This window comes from Crinia signifera, chromosome 2 (genome assembly GCF_055691185.1).
Source record: "Crinia signifera chromosome 2, ASM5569118v1, whole genome shotgun sequence".
Taxonomy (NCBI): Eukaryota; Metazoa; Chordata; class Amphibia; order Anura; family Myobatrachidae; genus Crinia; species Crinia signifera.
The window spans coordinates 252,849,723-252,870,793 of record NC_139218.1 but is presented as its reverse complement, the minus strand read 5'-3'; the positions used below and the strand labels follow the sequence as shown (position 1 = coordinate 252,870,793).

General features: G+C 48.0%; 1 protein-coding gene across 1 annotated transcript in view; it reads left to right on the top strand.

Annotated features, from left to right (window-relative positions):
• Positions 1-21,071, top strand: part of EGFL6 (EGF like domain multiple 6) — a 103,365-nt gene that overhangs the window by 9,871 nt on the left and 72,423 nt on the right. The window contains exon 2 of the mRNA XM_083174308.1: positions 16,113-16,228. Within this exon, the coding sequence (XP_083030434.1) occupies positions 16,113-16,228 (116 nt within the window). The remainder of the gene's footprint in view (positions 1-16,112; positions 16,229-21,071) is intronic.

Here is a 21,071-nt window from a genome sequence, read left to right as displayed (position 1 = left end):
GCCCCCCTACGACAGGCAGCCCGAGTAAGGTGAGACCTAGGTAGGCTGCAGTTGCGGAGAAGTGGTCCCAATGTTCTTATTAAACTGCGGTCGCATCACCGTTTTATGCATCGTAAATCAGGCAGGAGATGTTATGCACCTCCTTCTGCATTTGCATTGCGAAGGGTCATATATGTAGCTTAGCATATGTGATCTTTACTGAATCAGGCTATACTGTACATACCAGTTCATCTGTCTTGGTACATATCACAGAACCTCTTCCATTTACTGTAAGTAAAGCACAATGGGGCAGATGTATAATAGTGGTGCATAGCGCACCGCTATAATACTTCCTGCTTCGCCTCACTAATGAGGCAAAGCAGGAAGGGACATGGACAAGATGTATTAACATCTTGTCTGCCGAAGCGGGGGAGCGCAAACTCCCCCCCCCCCCCCTCATACATTCGGCCTGCTATCATTTAGATAGCAGCGCAGATATGGGCAGGGGTGCATTTACCGCACCCCGGCTCCTTCATACATGGGGAGAAGCAGTATTAGTGCACATAACGTCTGCTGATACCCCTTCTCCCCCATAACGAACCGTCATACATCTGCCCCAATGTAAGTAATTTTACACTCCTGAGTCCTGTCTTTTATATCAGTGTATAAGTGGAAAGAAATTCATGTTTTGTACATTTGGAGAGCAATGTCTGCTACACATCAAGCATCGATAATAATGATGTATATGGACATTTTTTTTGTAACCCATTTTTTTAGAAGAACTGTTTTAAAAGAACCCTTGAAGTAACAAGCATTTTGTACATCAGCACTTGGGTAATTTGAGGGAATCCAGATGTGCAATGAAAATATAATAATCATGACATTTATTTATTTAACTGAAATATGCCGGTTTGATGGCATGTACAATCTAATATTAGGAAGCGATAGAGAATCCTCCATGTAACATAACACTTTACCAATAATCAGTGCTATTTTTCAACAGGAACCAGCAGGAACTCAGTTCCTGAACCTCAAATTAAATTTGACATCATCAGGAACTGGGTTCCTGAACCTGTTCTGGGCCAAAATGTACTTTCCATAAGATAAGTTTTATTTTAAAGTCACCTGTCGTGCCTTTATTTCTAAATACAATCTCTCTCTCTCTCTCTCTCTCTCTCTCTGCTATTTTATGGGAAAGGGAGGAGGGATACACAGACACAGCCCCCCCCCCCCCCCCCCCCGAAAGCCATATTTAGTTCATGCAATATATCATGTGAATTCAGAGGTAAAGATATATCATTCGCCCAGACTCCGAGCCACATGGAGGAAGCACCTGTTTTTCCATTCCTGCTATCACCTGAGCTGGTCTGAAGCGGCAAGTTGACATTCTGGGGGTTATTCTGATTTCATCGGTCCCCCGCACGTTTGCTCGGGGAGCGATTATTAGCATCTGCGCATACGCAGTTATGCTCATGTGCAGACGCTTGGTGCGAGTGGACACGACAAACTGCATGTTCGCAATCCTGCTCGAACCTTGCAGTGCTGGGTGTTTCCATGGTAATAGCCCGGTGACGTGGGTTCGGGGATGTCAGCTGCCCATCAAATTAGTTCTCCCCCGCATCGAAGGCTGCAAATGGATGATTATGCAAATTATCTATTAGCAGCCCTGCACGGATCACTGAGCCCAAGTGGTGGGCGAGCGGTCCTGCGGGTGGTGTCTGTGGGAAATTCACAGCCTCGCAACCAGAATAAGGTCCTCTGTGAGAAGCTGGAAGTGGAAGCCAGGAAGATCTCTGTACCTTTGTACTGTATCTACGTTCCCATGCAAATCGCCCGGTGATGCTAGGAGAGGGGGGGGGGGGCAGCTAACATCCCCGGATGTCAGCTGCCCACCCACTTCCTCCCGAGGGTGCACCCATACAGAGCCGAATTTCCCATTAGGCAGGTGAGGCACGTGCCTAGGGGCGGCACATGTTTGGGGGCGGCACTTGGATGCCTGTGATAGTACTGTCAGCCCAAAATGTACCAATAACTGCAAAATATCCACTGTACTGTACTATATTCCATCTTAAATAGAGTGTAAATGGATAGGACATGCAGATACTGCCCCTATAAACTGTCCTACTTAGTAAACATTATTGTTGTGCCTAGGGGTGCCCTCATCCCTAAATCCGCCCCTGCACCCATATCTAAGTGTATATGTAATATGTGTGCACCTTCACCATCATTCGATGGTCGGCGATTTCCCCTAGCGATTTCCCCTAGCCTACGAATGGATGGGGGGAAGGGGGGCAGCATTCACCAGGTGGGGTTTGGTGGACTTGCAAGGCTGAGAATTTGCAGCTTTGCGAATCAACCAGAATAACCCCCCTTGTGTCAGTAAGCCAGCGTTGCACAGGGTAGGTTGTTATAATTACATGCAATGAGTCAGTAAGTAACTAAGCAGCATTGTCAGGAGCCTACCCAAACCTTATTATTTGTACATGGCAATGCCTGATGCACGCCACAGCATTTATATAAGTGATTTTGGGAACCAAAAAATGTCACCAAAACCAGAAAAGCTTCACCCATTGATGTTAATATATTTCCCCTTTCACGGCTGTAAATTGGAGCAGGTGGTAGATATGCCATTCTGCTCCTGCTTACCCCTAAACACTGTCTGATAGATAGAGCCATACTGTATGTACTAAGCCTTGAAAAGTGATAAAGTGGAGAGCGATGAAATACCAGCTCCTGTCATGTTACAGACAGTTTGAAAATGACAGTTAGGAGCTGGTTGATAGTTTATGTCTCAACTTTATCGCTTTCCTAGGCTTAGTACACCTGGCCCTTAATGTCATACACAAATATTTGCCTGTATGGCTTATGCTAATGTCTGGGTGATGAAATCATACTGGTTCTATGAGGTCACAATCCCAGCCAGGGCACAGGTAACCCATGGCAACACAGTAGGGTTCACTCTGTTGCCTGGTCTTGACTTGTGCAGTCAGTGTTTCTTTGAGTTCCTGATATTTGGTGAATTTTGAATTTCTTCATAAAGTGATAGGAGAGGAGGAAGGAGGAAAGAGAGAGGAAGGAGGAGTCGTCCGGAAGCAGCCATGCGCTGCTTCCCATTTAGCATGTGCTGCCCGTTCTATAGCAGCCAGGTAAGTGCATTGTTATTTCTATTTGTGCTTTGGTGTTTGGACAATTAGGGTTTTTCATGGATTTTGTAAGGGGTGGGGCTAACCAGATAGTGGGTGTAGACTGTGGATTTGTGCCAATTTAGTAAGGCGAAATGTCAGGCGGTGTCTGCCCAAATCTGATTAAACTGAGGAATTATTCGTTATTTATAGTATTGTCGGTGATTTTGGGCACTAATATTTTGCCCACATTGCACTGCAAATGGGAATGGCATTTAATAAATTCAATTACTTAATCTTTTTCCCCTTTCCCCATTCTTGTATTGTATTTGCGAATACCTATGGTAAGTTGTGTAACACATGTGGATACTGATCCTACTAGTGGGGCATTGTTACTCCAGATTATAAAACCATATTTATCTGAATTCAGTTGTTATATCATGACTGGAGACTGGGGGGAGGGGGGTTTGATATTCACTGGTCCTTTTGCCACACTCATCTCGCCCATAGATGTCAGGTTTAGCCGTGTAAATGAGCTTAACCCGATGAAAGTAATGGCGCAATGTGCAGTCCCGTTTCAGCACAAGTGCGGGTCACTTTTCACACATGTCAGCTCACCACCTCATGGGGTAGCGAGCTGAAATGCCAGCACTGGAAACTGGTCACAACCAAAAGGGAAAATAATTCAATAGATCCATTGGGCACCATCTATTGGCTGCAAGCGCCAAAAACAACTAAATTCCACCCATTATGACAAGAAGGGATATTTGTGTATAGCTTAATTATCATTTATAATTTCTATTTTATTTATTTAAGGTGACGCAGAGCCATGTCTCCCTACTGCTGGCAGAAATGGAGCAATTGACTCTGCCCACAGTGATTCTGATGGCCCCACTACCCTTGGCGATGCTAGCTGAGGAAAAACCCCCGGGAGAGGCATCCCTGGAGAGGCAAGAGCCCCAGGAGAGAAAGGCGCCCCGGGAGAGGCAGGCACCACCGGCGCCCCGGGAGAGGCAGGCTCCTCCAGCGCCCCGGGAGAGGCAGGCACCTCCAGCGCCCCGGGAGAGGCAGGCACCTCCAGCGCCCCGGGAGAGGCAGGCACCTCCAGCGCCCCGGGAGAGGCAGGCACCTCCAGCGCCCCGGGAGAGGCAGGCACCTCCAGAGCCCCGGGAGAGGCAGGCACCTCCAGCGCCCCGGGAGAGGGAGGTACCTCCAGCTGCTCGGAAGAGGCAGGCACCACCGCCTCCCCGGGTGAGGCAAGCACCACCGCCTCCCCGTGTGAGGCAGGCCCCCTCACCATAGAGGAATTCACCCCCATTCAACATCTTTGGAGTGGCATGCGCCCCCATTCAACATCTTTGGAGTGGCATGCGCCCCCATTCAACATCTTTGGAGTGGCATGCGCCCCCATTCAACATCTTTGGAGTGGCATGCGCCCCCAATCAACATCTTTGGAGTGGCATGCGCCCCCCAGCAACATCTCTGGAGAGGAATGCGCCCCCAATCAACACCTCTGGAGTGGCATGCGCCCCCAACAACATCTCTGGAGAGGCATGCGCCCCCAGCAACACCACTTGAGTGGCATGCACCCCCAACAACACCACTATAGTGGCATGCACCCCCAATCAACACCTCTGGAGTGGCATGTGCCCCCCGCAAAATCTCTGGAGAGGCATGCACCCCCAACAACACCGTCGGAGAAGTGCTTGCAGACCCATTGTGTTTTATACAAATACAAATAAAATGAGTTGTTTAATGATACTGTTTCTCTTTCTTTTTTTTCCCAATTGGAGCGTCTCTATGCTGAATGAATGCTTGGGAACCTCTGTGTCACAATGTGTAAAACAAAACAGATATGTACTTTTAATCATTTAAATATCAGCTCCGTAACCCTTCAATTTCCTGTCTACAGACATAGAGGTTTTTCTTGGTTTGGTCCATACAACAAGACAGAGAGAGTTATTAAACTGTGCCCGAATCTGCACTGAGAAGAGCACAACAATAAAAAATAAAAAAAAATATCAAGAGATAAAACAAAAAGCAGAGATTTTATTATCAGAATCCCACAGATGCAACAGGACATTCGCTTGTACAAATATAGCTCTGTTGCCAAGGTACAGTACATGTATATTAATTATGCAAATTCAACATGGCGGCTGTCTATCGGTCACCGCGCTTCTACCCAATCCTGTATAAAGATCGGGCCAAGAAGTAGGCCCAAATCAGATGTTTGACATCCCCATTGGGTCCCGTGGGCATCAGACCTGAGCCTGTGGTCGGACTTGCCTGTCTGACCTCTGACTTGACCCCCTTATTGGTGTCATGGAACTGAGTCGCATGCAATTCCTCGCATGCCGCTCAGGTGTGTCCCTGGGCTCGGATGGCTATACACTGCTGCGATACAACGCATGCCGCCCGGGAGTGTCCCAGGGCTCAGATGGCTATACACTGCTGCCATACATCGCATGCCGCTCTGGAGTGTCCCAGGGCTCGGATGGCTATACACTGCTGCAATATATTGCATGCCGCTCGGGCATGTCCCTGGGCTCAGATGGCTATACACTGCTGCCATATATTGCATGCTACTCGGGAGTGTCCCAGGGCTCGGATGGCTATACACTGCTGCGATATATTGCATGCCGCTCGGGTATGTCCCTGGGCTTGGATGGTTATACACTGCTGCGATACATCTCATGCCGCTTGGGAGTGTCCCTGGGCTCAAATGGCTATACACTGCTGCGATACATCGCATGCCGCTCGGGAGTGTCCCTGGGCTCAGGTGGCTATACACTGCTGCGATACATCGCATGTTGCTCGGGAGTGTCCCTGGGCTCAGGTGGCTATACATTGCTGCGATACATCGCATGTTGCTCGGGACTGTCCCTGGGTGGCTTGGATGGCTATACACTGCTGCAATACATCGCATGCCGCTCGGGAGTGTCCCTGGGCTCAGATGGATATACACTGCTGCGATACATCGCATGCCACTCGGGTGTGTCCCTGGGCTTGGATGGCTATACACTGCTGCGATACATCGCATGCCGCTCGGACGTGTCCTTGGGTGGCTCGGATGGCTATATACTGCTGCGATACATAGCATGACACTCAGGAGTGTCCTTGGGTGGCTCAGATGGCTATACACTGTTGCGATACATTGCATGACGCTCGGGCATGTCCCTGGGATCAGATGGCTATACACTGCTGCGATACATGGCATGCCGCTCGGGAGTGTCCCTGGGCGGCTCGGATGGCTATACACTGCTGCGATACATCGCATGCCGCTCGGAAGTGTCCCTGAGCTTGGATGGCTATACACTGCTGTGATACATCGCATGCCGCTCGGGAGTGTCCCCAGTGGCTCGGATGGCTATACACTTGTGCGGTACATCGCATGCCGCTCGAGAGTGTCCCTGGGCTCGGATGGCTATACATTGCTGCAATACATTGCATGCCGCTCGGGAGTGTCCCTGGGCTTGGATGCTATACACTGCTGCGATACATTGCATGTCGCTCTGGAGTGTCCCTGGGCTCAGATGGCTATACATTGCTGCAATACATTGCATACCGCTCGGGAGTGTCCCTGGGCTCGGATGGCTATATACTGCTGCAATACAGATGGGGCAGGTCCCAACTTTGCAGGGGATGGCGATGGCGACGCCAGCCGCCATCCCCCACCAGCGCCATAGCTATAGTGAGAAGGGGACGTGCGCGTCCCTTTCCGACGGCGCTTCCAGTGCTTCCCCTGGGTCACTGCCGGCTTGTCGGCGGTGACCCAGGGTCCCTGCCGCCTGCCCGCACCCCGCCCTAACCCTGTCGGTCTCCCTGAAGCGTGTCTCAGTCAGATGATGAGGCAGGCCGCTGGCGGATCGCCAGCGCTGACGTTCTGGCGATTCGCCAGCAAAGAAGAGGCCTGCCCCATCTGCACATAGCTATACACTGCTGCGATACATCGCATGCCACTCGGGAGTGTCCCCTGGTGGCTCGGATGGCTATACACTTGCGCGGTACATCGCATGCCGCTCGAGAGTGTCCCTGGGCTCAGATGGCTATATACTGCTGCAATACATCGCATACCGCTCGGGAGTGTCCCTGGGCTCGGATGGCTATATACTGCTGCAATACATCGCATGACGCTCGGGAGTGTCCCTGGGCTCGGACGGCTATACACTGCTGCGATACATTGCAGTAGTGTATGCAGTGGCATAACTAGAAATTTTTCTTCCCCGTGCCAAAAAAAAAGGTGAGAAAGGGAGAGGTCATGGGCTGAGTTAAGAAGGGGCGAGGTGGCGGTATAAAGCAAGGTGATGGGCTGAGGTGAGAAGGGGCAAGGTGGTGGGATGAGGCGATGGGCTGGGGCAAGAAGGGAGAGGTGATGGGCTGAGACAAGAGGGGGTGAGGGGCATGCTGACAGGGGGTGAGGTGGCAGAGGGTGAGGTGATAGGGGGTACAGAAGAAGGTAGGAAGAGGAAGCAGATCTGTTCTCACTAGCATTGGGTGGGTTACATGGGCAAGCCTCTGCTGGCTGCGAGTGCTTACCTGCTACCGCTGCTCACGTGGTCCCGGCCGCTGCTAACCTGATCATGGTCCCCGGCTGCTGCCTGCTGACTGCCGCAGTGCCACTAATCACCTGCTCCCCGCCTCCGCTGCTCTTCTCATTGTTCCCAGCCGCCGCTGCTACTCTCCTGCAATACATGCAATGTCCAACATTTCCGCCTCCACACGGCGCACGGGGACTGAGGAGGAGGGAAGCACGGGGACTGAGAAGGAGGGAAGCACCAGCCACCAGAGCACAGAGTGCTCCTCGTCCTCTTCCTGCTGCAGCTGCTGCCCAGCAGCGCAGCGGGTGTAATAATTATAAAAAAAAACAAAAAAACAGAAAATGACAAGGGTGACCCTGCGCCCCTGTGGCGCTGCCCCCCCCCCCCCCCCCGCCATCGCTAGGGCTGAGCCGTAGTTACGCCACTCAGTGTATGGCCACCTTAAACCCTTCAAACAAGCTGGAAAGGACATAAAAATGCGACTCATTTAATTACCACAGCAGTGGCTCTGAAGTATGGAAACCCAAACAGACCAGGTCTTAAGAATATCCATGCATAAGCACAGGTGATTCAATACCTCAGCCAGCTTGATACCGTTGTGCACAAGCATAGATAACCTTGAAACCTGGACTGTGAAAGTGTTTTGAGGACAGAGGGTCAGATTCATTAACCCCTTGGGTGGTATGCCCGGAAATTTTCCGGGCTAAGCTGCGCTGCCGCAGTGGGCTGTCCTGGAAAATTTCCGGGCATACCACTAATATAGAATAGGTGCGCGACAGTGGTGTCCATGTGTGCACCACTGGCGCAGCACCTCTAGACGTACTAACGCCGGAGCGGAGGTGAGGGGGGGCTTCCAACTTTATGTGGTGGGCAGGGGCGTAACTACATATTCGTGGGCCCCATAGCAAAAGTTTGTAAGGGCCCCCTATTTAGCAACTGATGGTGATAAATGTATGTAAAACATATTACTTAGACAGGAAAGATGGGCCCCCTTCAGCTCTGGGCCCCATAGCAGCTGCACCCCTTGCACCTATGGTAGTTACGCCTTTGGTGGTGGGTTTTGCTGGGGCTGGACAAACCTGCCCTGGTAGGTTTGTCCTGCCCCAGCAAAACCCACCACTCAAGGGGTTAAAGCAAGTAATTATGTGTCTGGAATAAACCATGCTGCTATGAAAGGGGAGCAAGTACATTTATATTGTTTCTCTGCAGGGTAAATACTGGCTGCTTTTGCATGTACCCCACAGATGTTAGACGGCTTTATTTTTACACTGCAATTCAGATTTCAGTTTGAACACACCCCACCCAATCTAAAGTTGGTCGTTTGGGAGCTTTTCACCTGGTTCCTGGTGGAAACTGTCCAGTTGCATGTTTCACCTCCGATCTGATCCTTTGTCCCATGCGCATCAGATCAGAGCTGGAGATCACAAGGGCTTCCATCAAGATTCATCGGATCCGGCAGCCCTTGCTGGGATCGCATATGATACATCATATGCAGAAGGACTGCCGCCGGAGAGTTCAAGGGAAATCGTATGCGACTTCTATCGACGAGAAGCCGCATAAGTGTATGAGGGCATTTACTCTCTCTGCACATGTTACATCTGCCCCACCTGCAGTGCAGCATGTTTTTGCCCATTTGCATGCTTTTTTTGCTTAGCTAACAAAGCTGAATCCAGCCCACAATTTGGAAAATCCCTGAACTAAAGGAATAAGGGCTGCAAACTGATTTTATTATTAACCTGATGTAGTTTGACCATTGTTTATATGGTGCAGACATATTCCGCAGCTTTTCAGAGTCATTCACACATTCCATGTACCCATGGAGCTTACAATCTATGGGCCTGATTTATACAGCAGTTGCACACTAGGATGAGGTTAGTGCAGTTGAGCAATTAATCTGCCACACTGCACAGGAGCCGTAAAGTGATTGGCAGGAAAGGTGTTTGCCGGAAAGGTACTTGTGTATTTTGGCGGCGCCCCCGATGTCCGTCGTACGACGAACAGATCGCATCGCATCGCATGCCATGCACCCGATGGCATGCGATGCGATGCGACGCGATTTTGACCCCCTATACGACCAAAAATCGTATAAGCACCCTAAAGGGTGCTTTTGAGCACCCAAATGGGTGCTTACAATGTTAAATGCACCCCCACGCCACCCCCCACTATAAACGTGAACCCGAAGCGTGGCGAGCGCAGCGAGCCCGCGAGGGGCGGCGGTACGCGTCCTACGACCTTTTCATACCCCCACTATCCACGTCGGTGTGGAGATGAGAATAGAATAGTGTGGCGAGCGCAGCGAGCCACCGAGCCCGAAGCGTGGCGAGCGCAGCGAGCCCCGCGAGGGGACGCGGATACCTTCACAGTTATACGCGTCCCCTCGCGGGCTTCACAGGTGTCCGTGGCGACGCGTTTACCTGTGAAGCCCGCGAGGGGACGCGTTTACCTGTGAAGGTATCCGCGTCCCCTCGCGGGGCTCGCTGCGCTCGCCACGCTTCGGGCTCGGTGGCTCGCTGCGCTCGCCACACTATTCTATTCTCAACTCCACGCCGACGTGGATAGTGGGGGTATGAAAAGGTCGTAGGACGCGTACCGCCGCCCCTCGCGGGCTCGCTGCGCTCGCCACGCTTCGGGTTCACGTTTATAGTGGGGGGTGGCGTGGGGGTGCATTTAACATTGTAAGCACCCATTTGGGTGCTTAACATTGTATAAGCACCCATTAGGGTGCTTATACAATGTTTAATCGCATCGCATCGCATCGTATGGCATCGTATGCCATGTACAATGGCATACAATTTCAAAATTGTATGCCATCGTGCACTATCGTACGATATCGCGTCGCATCGCATACCATCGTATGTGTTATGGTATGCGATGCGATGGGCGCCGCCAAAATACACAAGTACCGCCGGAAATACTGGGATTGGCAGCAAAACACAAACGCGTCACTGATTTATTTAATTTTTTTTGGAGCCAGTCGCATCCGCCATCCTGAACACATTTCTGATGGCGCCAGCGTCAGTGCACGCAACCAATCTGCACGACCGTAGAATATGGAAGGCTCTCCATATAAATCCTCCATCTTAATCCTGCCGGCTGAGACAGATGTGTATTTGCGTACATTAGCTATGAATGGGATAACAGCTGTAAATGCTATGAAACCGGCCCCATAAAATGCATATACATACAAGGCCAGATGCACTAAGGGGGTTATTCTAGTTCACTCTTTCTGAGAAAATCCTTCTTAGATGGACAAAACCATGTGCACCGCAGGGGGGCAGATGTAAAATGTGCAGAGAGAATTAGATTTGGGTGAGTTATTTTGTTTCTGTGCAGGGTAAATACTGGCTGCTTTATTTTTACACTGCAATATAGCTCTAACTTTGAAGTAGAACTCCACCCAAATCTAATTCTCTCTGCACAAGTTACATCTGCCCCACCTGCAGTGCACATGGTTTTGTCCATCTAAGAAGGATTTTGTCAGAAAGAGTGAACTAGAATAACCCCCTAAGCTTCAAAATGATAAAATGGAGAGTAATTAACAGCCAACCAATCAACTCCTGCCTGACATTTTTCAAACACAATCTGTGACATGGCCAGTAGGAGCTGATTGGCTGTCTGTCACTCTCCATTTTATCACTTTTGGAGCTTATTGCATCTGGCCCACATGCACATACACACTTGTGTACATTTGTTGATGGATGCCAGTAAATTTTTGGGTTGTACGAGGAACCGGGAGCACCAGCAGGTAACCCCCCCTCATTATGCAAATGCCCCCATATAGGGCTTGCTCACACAAAAACATACAATGAATGCAACTTGCCAACTATGGACACTACTAGACCTAGCATTGGGGTATTTTTGAGGAGAAGAATGAGCAGTCTAGGTTTTAGGAGCCCCAAGGTACTGGTCATAACCTCTTTTCGGCAGGAGGGATCCCGGCAAGAGTAAGTGAGACGGAGTCTACGGCTACATGGTCAGCCGTGACGCCGGTCCACTGAACTGAGTCCCTGCTTCAGCCGCAGACGTACACGGTGTCCCCACACATGTGCGATGCCGCAGCAACACGGCAGTAAGCAGAAGTGACACTGGTCCCCCTAAACTGCACTTACCGCACACTCCTCCAAAAACCTAGCAGTAACATCAGGCTGCTAAAGGGGTACCCGAAGAATCCACTACAAATCTAGGCATTTGCCTAGGGAGCCGGCCACTGGAGGGCGGTATTTCGCCCCCCTTGCCGCCCGGGTACCTGTCCTGCGGTGCTGTGTGTATATAAAGCTGGCGGCGGCGGCAGCGGGGGGTCCCTGCAGCCAATAAGAAATAACGAGCGCTATCCGCCAGGCTATGCGGAAGCGCTTCTGTTTTGGAAACACTGGCCGCACGCTGAGATTCAGCCAATCAGCGTGCGGCCAGTGTTTCCAAGATATCTTTCAAGCATAAGAGTGGTTTGTACAAACAGTGATAGCTAAGAAGTGATAGCTAAGAAGCATAGAATAAATTAGACCTTGTTTTTATTCCTTGGCAGAAAACTAAAGGTCCATACACACTGGGCGACTATGCCCAGCGTGTATGGACAGCGATGATAGCGTTCATCGCTGCGGGGAAAGCCGCTCAGTGCATACACACTGAGCAGTTTTCCCTCTGCACGGCGCGGATTGAGGGGGGAGGACGGCTTTGCATAGCGGTCCCTAAAGCCGCTCATCTACTGGTATAACCAGCAGATGAACTGCTTTCCCGGCGATGTTGCGGGAGCACGCAGCAGTGCTCATCGTTCAGCACTGGGCCATACACACTGGGAGGCTTTGAGTTGAGAGCCGCTCAAATCTGCTGTTTTAAGCGACTTTCAGCTAAAAGTCACCCAGTGTGTATGGGCCTTTACAGTCTACTCTATATCCACCATAGAAGGAAGCAATGAAAGGATATTATAATCATTTTACTAGGACTAGAATGTAGAGAATGTAATTATAACTGAAATGTTAGTTAATACTTGCCTTTTGCTCTCGATTTTTGGGGCAGTCCTATGCACTCCCTGGGGGAGTGCGCACCCCTCTTGCATTCTGCCTACTTTCTAATGCAGTGATTTTCAACCTTTGTAAATTGTGGCACACTAAATAAGATTTTAAAATTGCCAACACACACCATGAGATCCCCACAGGGAAAAAAAAAACTTTTGGCCCCGCCCCCATATAAAAAAAACAATCACACTGGTCCCCAGAGGTAACAAAAATAAAATACATTGGCCCTTTACATGAAAAGAAGAAACCAGTAAATAACAATTGAATTGGTGGTTTGGGCATCTCTAGATCGGGGTGGCACACTTGAGAACAGCTCAAGGCACACTAGTGGGCCACGCCACAGTTGTTGAAAAACACTGTTCTAATAAAATGGGCAGAATAGAGAAAGGGGGGGGGGCCTAGTGATGCAATTCTATGGTAATTGTATCATTTAGGCCCCATCCTCTATTCAGATATGCACAGTTTGGTGCACTTTGCCACAAGTGAGCAGGGCATAGTCATATTCCGTTCCCATCCCCATTATCGCCCACCTGCTTTTACTCTCTAGGCTTTTTCCAGAGAGAACAATTTAAAAGTAGGTTAGCACATGTTAGTTTTTATTCTTAAAAAAAAAAAAAAAATTCACTTATTTTCTCCCACTGAGTTATGGGAATGGTTGTTATTAACTGAGATACGTTTTCTTCCTCTTCCTTAAATATAATCATGTTAGAATCTCTAATGGACAGAAAATATGTGTTTACTTTACCTCAATGTTTGTGTTAGCCTAGGTGAAGTGCTTCACACATAATATAATAAAAAAGTAAAGTAGACCGATGAGCCCCTAAGTAATAATAAAAAAAATGGTACTTATGTAGTATCTGGGCTGCCGATTTTTTGATTGTATGCCTTAAGTTAAGGCATACAATCAGATGCGATGCGATGCGATATCGCATCGCATCGCATCGCATGCGACCATCGGATGCGATGACCCGATTTTTCCATAGGAATCAATGTTAAAATGGACTGAGTCCATTTTAACATGGAATTCAATGGGAAAAAGGGGTCCTTTTCATACCCCTACTATCCAAGTGGGCATGGAGTTGGATATAAACCTGTGGCGAGCGCAGCGAGCCACCGAGCCCGAAGCGTGGCGAGCGAAGCGAGCCCCGCGAGGGGACGGTATTCTGTGTCCCCTCGCGGGGCTCGCTACGCTCGCCACGCTTCGGGCTCGGTGGCTCGCTACGCTCGCCACAGGTTTATATCCAACTCCATGCCCACTTGGATAGTAGGGGTATGAAAAGGACCCCTTTTTCCCATTGAATTCCATGTTAAAATGGACTCAGTCCATTTTAACATTGATTCCTATGGAAAAATCGGGTCATCGCATCGCATCGCATCGCATCGCATCCGATGGTCGCATGCGATGCGATGCGATGTACCCGATTTAGAAATCGGCAGCCCAGATACTACATAAGTACCAAAAAAATATATTATGGCTTGGTTATTTTCATTTAATACATAAAGCAGTGGGTCCCAAACTGTGTGCCTAGGCTCCCCCTGGGGTGTCTTGGAGTACTTGCAGGGGTGCCTCGGTTTGGTGATCCAGGACTAATTACAATTATTTATAGTCAATAGAATAGGTAAAATCAGTGCTTGTGGCTTTCAATCCACATATTTAATTATTGGCCGCAACAAGCACTGATTTTAATGTTCCCCACCACATAACTATACCTAAGGATGACATAGAAGCAGAACTATTGTAATTCTCAGTAACAAACCTTTGGCCTAGGGGTGCCACAAGAAAAAATTGTGATACATTAGGTGCCGTGGTTCCAAAAAGTTTGGGAACCCCTAACATAAAGCATTGTAGCTAGTACACCAAAACATTGCAACTCCCTAATTCAATATTTTCTTACTCCATTATTCAGGGGGAGGGGGCCTGGACTGCTCACTCTAGCTCTGGGGTAGGCAATTAGCGACACTCCAGCTTTTGATGAACTACTCATACCAGCATGCCTTGCCTTAGGTTTGTTATTTTACCAGACTGAAACTGAATCAAGGCATGCTGGATGTGTAGTTCATCAACAGCTGGAGGGCCCACCTCTACCCTAGCTACCAATAATGGGATGTGCAACCTGAGACTTAGTATTACAACATAGAAACAGGATAGCAAGTGCACCATAACATTTTTTATATAATATATGAGTTCCTTGGCATAGTATATATTTGTGTGGTGCCCTGGGGTGGTTTAGATGGGGCGGTTTTGGGGGTGCCCTGCACCCCAGGGTTGAACGCCTATAATGTTAGGGACCTGTCCCACAGGCGGTGGGCAGGCTCTTACTATTTGCTAATACTATGCCAAGAACCTCATGCGTTATATTAAAAACAAATGCATGGTGTATCAGGTGCATCTGCTATCCTGTTTCTATGAAGCATGCCTACAATGCCAACAGTTTATGACAAATCGTCTGGTCTGCTGTACACCTGGGAAAGCAGATTGCATGCACTACAAGTCATTGGCCGCAACCGGTGGCAACAGCACCTTTGTGTGTACACTGTGTGTAATGCATGTGCTGTAAGGGTTTCCTGAAATGCTTGCTCAAGTTGCTAAATCATTTAACTATGTAAATATCACCATAGTATGCTGCTCTGAATGGGACCCATCATGTCCTACATTCCGGGACCCCATACAATCTGGCTACCTAGACAATTGACCATCTAATCTAGGGGTTCTTCCGGCCCTAACTACCATAGTTTGTCCATATACATATGCTGAACCTCTTTTCTTACTATCTGTACTATGCCATCTCATGCTTTGGAGGGAATAAGCCCTGCCTTTATCCATCTAAATTGTATCTAGTTCAGTTGGCATCTCATCATACACAATGGCGACAAGCACTATGGGGATCCTGAACAGCAACGCTGGAAAATCTACACATTAAAGCATTGTGCATATGTCTGCATGACAACTGGTAATATTATGAACCATGTTTAGTTTGCAGTTGTGGCGGTGCATGTGAAATGTTTCAGTAGAGCGTATAGATGTCTCTGCTGGTATTCCAGGGTCCAGTATACTTCTTGTTGACATTCTGGATATAGACAAGACACATGTGTCCCACCTAAACCACACTCTGATCCAATGGAAGTGTCCGTGTTGGGTGGAACTTCATCTCCTTCGAGGACTGTGAACTGAGACTGTGCTGACAAATCTGTTATGTAATATTCACGGTACGTCAGCAATGCAGTGTCACTCCCACAATCGTGTACAGTGCACATCTGACACCACCCTCAGCCTCTACAATGTTATGCTATGCTACAGGTTGTGCTAGAAAATAAATACAGTAATAGAAATGTCTGGCTAGCTGATCCATAGAAATAATTATTGCCATCAGCATCAGATCCTTCAAGTTTATAAAACCTTCAGCAAAAAATCTTGTTTGTAGTTTATTATTCTAATATCAAATGCCAATCTTTGTTTGCAGTTCTAGAAGACATAGACAGACCATATCGTCTGCAAATTCACCTGGGTTATGTCGATATGGAACCAAAGTTCAGTGCTGCTATGGATGGAAACATAACAACAAAGGACAGTGTGAAGGTAAGCGGTGTATGTGTATTCCTTAGCAGGCCAATTACGTATGGGATTATGGTTATGCTTTATGCATCCATATTGTGTTGAACCTGTAATTATTGTGAACTCACTGAAAAGGAAATGACCCTACTGCATACAGGACCTTATTCAGGTTCGTTTGCATATAGCCTGCGTTCACACGGGGGCCGATGTTTTTTATCTGTGCGCATATACATATGCAACACAGGGGGTGGGGTGTAGAGGGGCGTGGGGCGCCGGGTGGCCTCATTAGCATTTGGGAATGCCAAGCATTTCATGGTTGTTAACATGAATACGCTGGGTGTTCTCATGCTAAAGAAGCCGTGATGCGCGTGTGTGTGTGTGGGGGGGGGTAACTGACATCGCCGGATGTCAGTTGCCCGCCCATTTCCTCCCCAGCGTGCACGCATATATAAGGTTGCTCTGAGCAACAGAAGTCATCCTAAATCATAACATTTCTGTCATTGTAACCTATAGCATCTAAGGCTGGGTACACACTTGAATGACTTGTCATTGATCCGATTTTACATTCAGTTTCTCTTGAGCCCAGAACCTACAATATTGAGAATACACACTGAGGGTTATTCAGACCTGCTCACTGCTGTGCAATTTAGCAGAGCCCTGCGATCAGTCGCCACCCAGACAAAAGTAAAACCCGCCCTTTGCAAGGCTGCAAATGGCTTGCAAAAATATTGCAGGTTGTCGTACAGCTGTAAATCCATACGCAACTCACTCAACGTCTAATGATTTTTCCAGTCTGTGCGTAATCCTGACCCTTCCGCAGCTCTGCAACCGGCTTATCGAGGCTGGAGCAGATGTCACATGCCCTCCCTGGAAATGCCTGATCATGCCTGCATTTTTCCTGACACTCCCCAAAAATGGCCAGTTACCACCCACAAACTGTGACTTCCTGTCAATCAAACTGCAACCGGGTTGTGAATAAAAATTCCCTGATTTTTGTTGCTGAATGTCCTTGTGCATGTGCGCTTTACTACGTATTCCTGCGTAGTCCAATAATCGATTGCCGTGAGACCTCGCAGAGCAGTGATCAGCTCTGAATAACCCCCATTGTCCATTATCGCATATGACCGAATGATATATTGTATTTGTTATACAATTTATCATCACTCCTATACACAATAAAAAACCCTGTTTTAAGAATACTGGAGAAAATGGAACAACATATGGTCTGGTGATCCGCATACACATCCACATACACATTACACAATGTGCACCAAACTACATACGATATGATCTGATTGACCGTGCAGCATCAGCGACCAGAGGATGTTGCACACCACCCATAGGAGCTTGCAACTGTGTGCATATACTAGACCACAGGTTCTCAAAGTCAGTCCTTGGGACCCCACACAGCGCATGTTTTGCAGGTTTCCTCTCAGCATCAAGTGAAATAATTAGCTCCACCTGTGGATCTTTTAAAATGTGTCAGTCAGTAATGAGTGCACCTGCCAGGTGACCTGGAAAACGTGAACTGTGTGGGGTCCTGAGGACTGAGTTTGAGAACCACTGTACTAGACAATGTAGATGATTTGTCATTCAAATCGTCCAAGTATGTTCCATTGCATACTGGATATAAACTATTAGGTGTGTTCAATGCGGCAGCGAACGGCTTTGAAGGGGCTTTGTACAGAGAGGATGGCTTATTTTCGGCGCAGGAAAGCCATCCTCGCCATCCAACCCCCCTCGCCATATTCAATGTTTGGGAGAAATCCTTACCATCAGAGGATGAGGATTCCCTTAAACGTCGAGGTTCCCCACAAATGCAGTGAGTCTGCTGCATTTTGCGGCACACTCGCCATTTCCACCTCGCTGAAACCAGCGAGGTGGAAACGGAGTCTGAAGGGGAGACAGTTGTATACTGTGATGGCGAGCTATCTGCACTGCTCACCTGCATAGCTCGCCGTCAGAGCATTGAATACTACCCCTAATCTGTCCCATCTTTCTGCATGGAGCAAAAACCTGGTAATGTATGGGAGCAAAAGGTAATTAACCATTTACTCCCAAAAGCTGGAAAATTAACTAAAATGGTCATTCGGATAAATTGGTTAAATCATATGGATTTAACCTAATTTGTCTGAACATCCACTTTAGCCTGTATTCCAGTGTTTGGGTGAAAATGGTTAATTGCCATTTGCAGACATATAGTTCTGCAGGAATCCATTGAAACATTGTTATTATAAATGATGTACTTATCTACAAGATATTCATTTCTATTTCACTTACGTAATGAGGAAACTTGGACCAGATCACATATCTTAAACAAACTTTGAATAATGTGAGTGATGTTCGCTGTCAGATGAATGTGTTATGGGAAGAGGCTTGGAGTTCAGATGATGTATAATGGGCATTGCTTTACTGAGTAACTGAAAAGACTGTAATTTAAAACCTCCCAAAAAACAAACAGCGCAGGTCGTGGGTCTGGCCGTCCGGGTCACACATTATTGTATTACATGGCTTCCATTCTATTTTGTAGTGCAACAGCTGTGTTATATATGGTAATAGCAGATGTGCAAGCAGCACATTTACACAATGTACTACTGTACATAGGGGCGCTTCCCTTACCTGATGCCCTCTGCCCGCACTGGTGGTGTGTGCGAATGGGACGGCAAACTAGCAGTTCACCGTGCCCGTTCGCACCCAGTGTATGCACATGGACAGAAATGTGCATGCACTGTAGTAAAACATCGGTCCCCCGTGCGAAAGAGTGGGGGCCGAGCTCATTAGAATAACCGCCTGTATGTATTGCAGAAACTGGCAAGGGGCAATGGTTAATGTAGCAGAATGCTATGCTAGGCAAGCAAGGCACAGTATAAGGTGACTATCAGATTAGGAACTTGTTTCTGTTTAAAAAATTATTTGTCAAATTTTTAAATATCAATCAGTATAGATTTGCTTGAAGAAAAAAAAATCCTTGCATAACACTTTAATGATATAACACTGCTGAACTTATTTAAATTAAATCCAGACATGTCTTCTGGCCTTATGTTTCCCTGGCTGTGACCATTTAAGTGATAGATTGCACAACTGTTGGAGCTGCCAATAATTCTTATATGGGAAGTTGAAATATCCTGTTGTCCTCACTCTCCTGTATAGCTCTTTTAAACAAACTAGTTAGAGGCAGAGGCAGAACTCTGGGAGGCAATGGAGTCATCTGCCGCCGGGCTCCTGCTCTTAAGGGGCACCTCTCCTCCCCATACAAGTATAAATCAGTTATTTAAAAGCCAAAAATATTGCTTCTGTGGCTGAGTTCTGATAAATATATGTGTTATCTATCTATATTTCTTAACAGAAATATATATTTTATATAACATTTTATTGGGTTGTGTTGTGTATATGTGTGTGTGTGGGGGGGGGTTCACCAATATATATCTTGCCTCCGGGCATCTGGAACGAACTTCCACTGGTTAGAGGCAATTATGAACACAAGAGGAAGTTTATTAAGATACTTGTAGCATGTTGGCTGCCAAATCGGTGATCATAATTAACTTGAGTAAAGGGGTATTCCTGGATATTCCTGTGGGAAAATGTATGAGTGACAATAAATGTGTTCAGCATTGCTGTGTAGGTTTTTCTCAATCAAACACTAACAACTGTATTCCACTGAATTGTGTTTTTCGATGGGCTATACCAGTGGTTCCCAAACTTGTTCCTCAAACAGTTCACATTTTTTCAGGTCACCCCACAGTTGCACTGTGCATAACCACGAATCCACAGGTGACCTGGTAGACATGAAGTATTGCTGTTCTTTGAGGACCAAGTTTGGAACTAGTGTTCTATGCAATCATGTTTTGTTGTGTGCGAGTTCAGTCCTATTGGACTGAAACAAATGGACATGCCTATGAAGTCACGTGTTCTGGTGGAGGCTGCACAAATAACGGTACTTGTGTATTTTGGCAGCGCCCATCGCATCGCATACCATTACGCATGCAATGGTATGTGATGCGACGCGATTTCGTTGGTTAGTGTACGATGGCATACAATTTTCAAATTGTATGCCATTGTACATGGCATACAATGCCATACGATGCAATGCGATTAAACATTGTATAAGCACCCTAATGGGTCCTTATACAATGTTAAGCACCCTAATGGGTGCTTACAATGTTAAATGCACGCCCACGCCGCCACCCCCCCCCCCCACTATAAACGTGAACCTGAAGCATGGTGAGCGCAGCGAGCCCGCGAGGGGCAGCGGTACGCGTCCTACGACCTTTTCATACCCCCACTATCCACGTCGGCGTGGAGTTGAGAATAGATTAGTGTGGCGAGCGCAGCGAGCCACCGAGCCCGAAGCGTGGCGAGCGCACGCGGATACCTGTGAAGCCCGCGAAGGGACGCGTTTACCTGTGAAGGTATCCGCGTCCCCTCGCGGGGCTTGCTGCGCTCGCCACGCATCGGACTCGGTGGCTCGCTGCGCTCGCCACACTAATCTATTCTCAACTCCACGCCGATGTGGATAGTGGGGGTATGAAAAGGTCGTAGGACGCGTACCGCCGCCCCTCGCGGGCTCGCTGCGCTCGCCACGCTTCGGGTTCACGTTTATAGTGGGGGGGTGGCGTGGGGGTGCATTTAACATTGTAAGCACCCATTAGGGTGCTCAAAAGCACCCTTTAGGGTACTTATACGATTTTTCATCGTATAGGGGGTCAAAATCGCATCGCATGCCATCAGGTACATGGCATGCGATGCGATACGTTCATCGAACGATGCTGAAATCGGGCGCCGTCAAAATACACAAGTACCCAAATAACTGCTAAGTGTTCTATTTGTGTCACATTGTAATGAAATGCTTAAAATTTTAAAATGCAAC